At 25.0% G+C, this 7,332-nt stretch overlaps 1 protein-coding gene across 1 annotated transcript; it reads left to right on the forward strand.

Moving 5' to 3' along the window:
- Positions 1-1,277: 1,277 nt before the first annotated feature.
- Positions 1,278-6,575, forward strand: LOC145833794 (small nuclear ribonucleoprotein F-like). The gene is made up of 3 exons (XM_082940983.1): positions 1,278-1,529; positions 4,509-4,611; positions 6,377-6,575. Exons 1-3 carry the CDS (start codon positions 1,436-1,438, stop codon positions 6,432-6,434), a joined length of 255 nt encoding a protein of 84 aa, XP_082797109.1. The 5' UTR covers positions 1,278-1,435; the 3' UTR covers positions 6,435-6,575.
- Positions 6,576-7,332: the final 757 nt, after the last annotated feature.

Below are 7,332 nucleotides of genomic sequence, written 5' to 3' on the forward strand. Positions count from 1 at the left end.
AAAGTACTTTTCAAAATATTTTATAGATCAAGTGATTTCTTAAACTTTCTCAGAAAATATAAAGAAATTAATGTTTTAGAAGATTAGACAACAATAAAAATAATCATCAATAACAAGATTTGTCTAAAGCAACATTGACAATTGATAGATGAAGTACTTTGTTTAGTGTACTCAAACTGCACAATGAAGAAAGAAAGAAAAATTAGAGTCCAGAACCTAGAGCTCCTTCTCCTACAACTACTTTTTACAAATGAATTTGCCCAGGCAAAAAAATATTTTACAATAAGCTTTCTTGTTGTGATGTCACATTAAAATGTAAGATTTTCAAGAATTCATTGAAAACTACAAATTGAAACACTATGTAAGCATAGCAGAGCGATTTTTAACTTTTTCCAGCATAAAGTATTTTTTATTTTACGCAGTGTTAAACATTACTTTTTTTTACTTTGTAAAAGATAAATTTACTTGTTTAAATTGTTTAAATCTTATTTTAATTTGATGATTCTTTTATTTACTCTTTTTATAGTTTTTTTTTAAGTTTTACTTTTTTAACTGTAGAAATGATACTTAGTTAAACACTATTTAGTTAAAATTGAAGTTGAAAAATTCATTATGCTCATATAAACTACATTTGACAACATTTAAAAATTATACAAAACAAGTATTGAAATGTAAATTTTACAAAACTGTTTTTAATTTATTTAAAATGTTTATCACTTAAGAATTTCTTAAATTATGTGTTTTTTAATTAAGATAAAGTTAAAGCTTAAATACTTTTTTCGTACAAACTTTTTTTAACTTTGTATCTAAAACTTTTTTAAGTTTTTCTCAATTTCTTCCTTTTTTACTACATTATCGATGTTTGTTTGAACGTACTGTTTAATATTCAAGCTACAGTAGTTCATTGTGCTCATGTAAAATACATTTGAAAACATTTAAAAAGTATATAAAACAAGTATTTACCTCTAAATTTTACAAAATTGCTTTTAGTTTAATTAAAATGTTTAATAATTTGTTCAAGATGAATTATGTGTATTTTCAAACCTTTTCTCATCAGTTTGTAGCATTACATTTAAAAGTTTGTAAACTCACTTTAGTTATAACTTATTTCAATACGTTTTGGCAACTATAGAGTTTTTGTAGTCGCTGATATACCAACTTGTTCAGCTTTAAATTTGAAGCAGGTAGAAAAAAAATCCATATTGTGCATAGTGATAAGATACACTTACCAAAACATTTATGAATGGCTTTGAAAAAAACTTTGCTTTTATTGATTATGGCAACAAAACTGATATCTTACAACATGGAAAAAAAAAACTCTGAAGATTATTTTTTAGCCTAGTTCAAACAGTTTTGTAATCTATAATTCGCTACCAAGAGAAGATGTCAAAGCTGTAGACATTATTTTTACAGAAAGCATTACTAAATAGTCACCATGTCTTCTATGCCAATGAACCCAAAGCCGTTTTTGAACCAGCTCACTGGTAAGCCAGTCATGGTCAAGCTGAAATGGGGTATGGAGTATAGAGGTACGTTTACATAAAAACAATGTAATAAATGTAAAGTTTAGTTGTGTTGTATATTTTATTTTGCTCACTGGAAAGTCATTGTGAATCTGAAGTGGGGTATGGAGAATAGAGATTTGTATTTATATATATTGTTAAGGCCATAAGGAGGGAGGTAATCCATGTTTTTTACAAGTTAATCTTATTTTATAGAGTTTTTTCTAAGCTTCAAGATGCTTTTTATTGTTTAAAAAAAATCTAATTATGTTTTGAGATATGAACAGTCAAAGTCGGGCCGCATAATAGGTTCCCTATGGGAAGGGAAAACTAAAACAGCAAAAAAAGAATATTTTATTTAGAATCTATCTCCTCCTACATTTTTCAAGCAATCTTCAAACTTTCACAGTCTAATCTCTATACAATAACAAAACAACGTTACTTTGGAATTAAAAAAAAAATTGTAGAATTATTTTATTTAAAAAAAAAACACTTTTTTTTAACTTTTGAGATAAAATTTTATTTTTATAAGTAATTAAAATTCATAAGTAACATTTTTTCCTTTAAACATAAGAAACATTTCCTAAAACTTTAAAGAAGATTGCTTGAAAAATGAAGGAGGAGATAGATTTTTAGTGAATTTTAAAATTTCTGAGAAAATTGACCTCAAAAAATTTGATTTTTTTGAAAAATCAAAATTTTTGCGGTCCATACGTTTGTATTGGAAACTTCTTACATAAAATAAAATATCTCAAAAGTTAAATGATATTTTTGAATTCTATAAAAACTGACTTGTAGTTTGTATTTAAAGTTTTCATATAAAAGCCTAAGTTAATTTTTGTAAAAAAAATGCCCCCCCCCCCTTATGGCCTTATTATTAAGTATTAACATTTTAATACAGTTTTGACAATGAATAATATTTATTTAACATTCTTTTATATACTGAAAAATAATATTTTGTCAAGTAAAAGGTTCCATTTGGTTTACATGTTTATTTTAATTAATCATTTTGAATGAAGAAATTATAATCTTAAATAAAAAATTTTAGTTTTTAATATCAGGTTATGATTCACTTTTATATCTTATAGAAGTAATTGTTACTAAGCACAAAACTTACTTGACTAATAAATAAAGTGGAATGTTTTACTATTGGTCAATCTAATTTCAATAGTCTTTTTGTTCTCTTGTATGTTAGATATTTGTTTAAGAATTTTATTTTTGAAATTAATTATTTTGTACAAGTTTTGCATTAGTCTTTTAAATTTATTTGAAAAATATTACATTAATTTGCTAAATTGGTACATTAATTTTATAAATAAAAACGAAAAATACCATTAAAAAAGTGTTATTTTCATTTATTTTATTGCCTAATTACTATAGGTTTTTATAAAAGTTGTTTAAGGTGTCAAGTTTTTGTTGTAACCCATTTATTTTCTTAGTTATTATTAAAACTAAAACATAATGTAAAACATCACTTTTAGTTACTAATTATTTGATAAATTAAAAAATACAAGTGGCCTACTAGTTTTATTTTAAGTAATAACTATGTATTTTACTTTACTAAAATTATGTTACTTTTTATACAGAATATTTATTTTTTTATGTTACATTACTAGTTTGATGTATAACAGGTCATACAATGTATAGCTTTTTTGCTTCAAAAAGTGGCATCTGTAGTATACTGCACTAATTTAGAAATTATGTGGTTTGTAGACATATTTTTCAATAAGTTTTTAATAAATTAGAATTTTTAAAAACTCTCCAACAGCATATGTATACAAATAAGCTTGTTTGAAAAATAGTTTGAATTAATTATCATTGAGTTTTTAGTTCACATTTGAAAGTCTTCTTGACCATATATTTATTCACCGAGTTTTTATTCCTAAAATATTAGAAATCTAAGCAGAAATTTAGAAAATACTAGGTTGACTTTTTGAAGAATATGTCAATGGTCATTCTAAATTTCTATACTAAAACTTAAAGTGTTGATAAACACTCATAATTTATACTTAATGCACAAAAACTAGTATTATTAACAGTATTTTTTTCTATATTTTGACAAATGATAGAAAAAATGTATTTGAAATAAATTTTAATTACATTATATATCAACTCAGGATACTTTGTGAACAACAATGAATATGTATTTGATCTTAATTGATATGTTTTTGAAATAAACACTATTTACTCACAATGCTATAAAGTTTTGGTGTTTTTAAGTTTTTCACATTGTACGATGTTTGGTGGATATGCAACTACAATATAATATAGTGTGTATATTTTTAACTTTCATCATATTTTAGGGATATTTGGTGAGCGTTGACTGTTACATGAACATGCAACTACAATATAATATAGTGTGTATATTTTAAACTTATATTTTTTATATCAGGATATTTGGTGAGCGTTGACGGTTACATGAACATGCAACTACAATATAATATAGTGTGCATATTTTAACTTATATTTTTTATATCAGGATATTTGGTGAGCGTTGACGGTTACATGAACATGCAACTACAATATAATATAGTGTGTATATTTTTAACTTATATTTTTTATATCAGGATATTTGGTGAGTGTTGACTGTTACATGAACATGCAACTACAATATAATATAGTGTGTATATTTTTAACTTGTATTTTTTATATCAGGGTATTTGGTGAGTGTTGACTGTTACATGAACATGCAACTACAATATAATATAGTGTGTATATTTTAACTTATATTTTTTATATCAGGATATTTGGTGAGCGTTGACTGTTACATGAACATGCAACTACAATATAATATAGTGTGTATATTTTTAACTTATATTTTTTATATCAGGATATTTGGTGAGCGTTGACGGTTACATGAACATGCAACTACAATATAATATAGTGTGTATATTTTTAACTTATGTTTTTTATATCAGGATATTTGGTGAGCGTTGACGGTTACATGAACAATCAACTACAATATAATATAGTGTGTATATTTTTAACTTATATTTATTATATCAGGATATTTGGTGAGTGTTGACGGATACATGAACATGCAACTCGCAAACACCGAAGAGTTTGTTGAAGGAAACAAAGCTGGTAACCTCGGTGAAATTCTCATCAGGTTATTTGTTGTTTATATATAGGATAAGATTAGATGAAAAATATAAATAGTTTGAGTGCATGTGTACAGTGATAGTTTTATCCAGTTGTTTTAGTAAAATAAAAAATAATAATAAAGTAAAGTAAAATGGTGATTTGCGTAAAATAAATATAAAACTTCTTATTGATTTTATCAAAGAATGTTTTAAAAAAATTATTCATATATAATGCAATTATCTGTATAAAAAAATATTTAATTTTAATTTTTTGTTTATATAAAAGAATATTCAATTTTTATTGTTATTTTTAATATTTTTAAATTGAAATAAAAGCTTACAAAATATTGTCTAAATCTGTTAATTTTTTTTGTTGTAGTATGAAGTTATATATTGGTAATTGCAGGGTTGCCACTTTACCTGGAATCCTGGAAAAACCTGGAATTTGACAATTCAGGCAAAAAAACCTGGAAAACCTGGAATTTGGGAAATTTTGAAAAAATAAACTGGCAAAATCTGGAGTTTTGAACAAAAATCAATAAAAAAACCTAATTTTAACAATTTTTACATGTTCAGTAGTAAAATTTCAATTTGATTCAAAAAATCTATCACATAAATAAAAAAATTTTTTTTACATCAAAATTTTTTTATAAAAAATTTATTTAAAGCAGCTTTACAGTATCTTTTCAATGTTTTTATATTATTTAACACAGTTTCTTACCTTAAACTTAACTTTAAACTAAAAATAGACCCAAAAATGTGTACTTTTAAAAACCTGGAAGAAATTTGGAAAACCTAGAAAAATTTTTGAACAAACAACCCTGTAATTTGTTCCTAGCTTAAAGTTTTTCTAAAATTTTTCAAGTTTCAAGTTTTAAACAGAGGTATTTAAAGATAGTTTTGATGAATAGTATTGTAGATATAATTTTTAAGAATAATTTTCATGTATCAGAATTCATTTTGTTGTTTTTATAGATGAATAGTTCTTAAAACAGGGTTGCCACTCACTCAAAATACTTGGGATAACTTAGGATATTAATTTTTTTTTAGAAATCCAGGACATTGTGATTTGTTTTTAAACTCAGGCTGACTCTGGTTAGTTTTAAGATATTTTAAAGCTCCAGGACATATTTTTATGTAGATGTTTTATGAGAATTAGTTTATCTACTTTCAATGTTTTTTAACTAATTTTTTTCAAGAACTAAATTTTTATTGATTTTGAAATGCTCAGTTAATTGTTTTTCAGCTTTACGGCCAGCTTTCACTACTCTTAGAAATTGTATGCATGCCAGAGGCAAAAAAACTTTTATTAAGCATTTTGAAAAGCTCAGTTAAATACTAAGCGTACATTTAATAGTTTTTTGACTCAAGAAGTGGAAACCCTGTTAAAAATGTATGCCATAAAAAAACGTGAATAAATATAAAAGTCTAAAGCTGAAAAGCTAACCAGGTGTTTTTGGTTATGAAGTTTGACATATTTTTATATAGTTATAAGTTCTTTACAATTACAATAGTATTGGATGTTCCCTACATTGAACAAACTTACAAATAAATATTTGTTTCTAACCAAATTATCTAAAACTTTTTTTTTTAAATAGATGCAACAATGTTCTGTACGTAAAATTCTCTTATATTTGAAATATATTAAGTAGGTGTTTAATATAATTCGCTTTTCTTACACCATTTATGTCAAATTCACAAATTTGTACACATACTTAGTTTAAATGAATATTTTTTTAAATATTTTAATTATAAAAATTTAAATAATATTTCAATATTTTTTCAAAACAGATGCAACAACGTTCTCTACATCAAAGGCATCGAGGAAGGCGAGGCCGGTGAAGTTTAAACGATTCTGATTGGCTCAATCAACAAGTGATCTTCTGTGATTAGCTCAATCTAGTCCGATGTCTTCACTGATTGGCTGATCTTATTTTGCAGCGTTTTCATTTGTTAAATATTCGCTTGGTTTTAAAATAATTCACATAGTGTTGAGCACTTTTAATAGTCATTATTTTTAATTTTTATCCGATTAAAATATTGTTTTACCATGTATGTTAGAGATGGATATCAACTTAAAGCATTCCTAAAATGTGCATTTTGAAGTAAAGTTTTTATTGTTTAAATTTTAGTAAATTCTGTTGAGTTGTAGAAAAATTAAAAGTTTTTCTGTTGTCAATAAATTGTTTAAATTGTGTGATATGTAATGTATTTCTACTTTTACTTGGTGTGTCCAACGTTTTATTAAAAATACCATCATTCAATTTTTTACACAAGTGCGCTTAATTATAGTTCTCAATTTTTTCAGGAAGTGTATAAACAAATTTGAGGGTCGCTTAGCCTTTGAAGTAAAATAAAGTAAAGCATTTAGGATCAATAACAACTTTAAAATAAAGATAAGGGTTAAATTTGCTTTTTACGTCATTTATACCTTGAAAATTAGTGATGAATTGTATAAATGTTAAAACTGAAATGTTAGGTGTTGGGCAAGTTTTGAAACAATCTACTTACATTCTATGATATAATAACCTCTCAAAAAATATTAACAATGTCTGGCAAAACTGTTACATCGGTGCTATCAATCTGTGAACAGTAGAGTGATCTGTTTCCCTAAAAAAATCATGTAGTAGAGCTTAGTTAAACTTTTTGTGCATAATCACATAAAAAGACAACACAAAAAAAAAACTTTTACCACTACCGTGCTACTTACATTTTTTTATAGGATCAAACCCCCATGTAATCTATAT

The sequence above is a fragment of the Thalia democratica genome, chromosome 4 (genome assembly GCF_965202585.1).
Source record: "Thalia democratica chromosome 4, ktThaDemo2.hap1.1, whole genome shotgun sequence".
NCBI lineage: Eukaryota > Metazoa > Chordata > Thaliacea > Salpida > Salpidae > Thalia > Thalia democratica.

What these genes read in the sequence shown, in the direction of transcription:
- LOC145833794 (XM_082940983.1), top strand. Translation starts at nt 1,436, where the DNA reads ATGTCTTCTATGCCAATGAACCCAAAGCCGTTTTTGAACCAGCTCACT. An exon ending in ATGGGGTATGGAGTATAGAG is followed by an intron (nt 1,530 to 4,508) that starts GTACGTTTACAT and finishes TTATTATATCAG; the next exon opens with GATATTTGGTGAGTGTTGAC. An exon ending in CTCGGTGAAATTCTCATCAG is followed by an intron (nt 4,612 to 6,376) that starts GTTATTTGTTGT and finishes TTTTCAAAACAG; the next exon opens with ATGCAACAACGTTCTCTACA.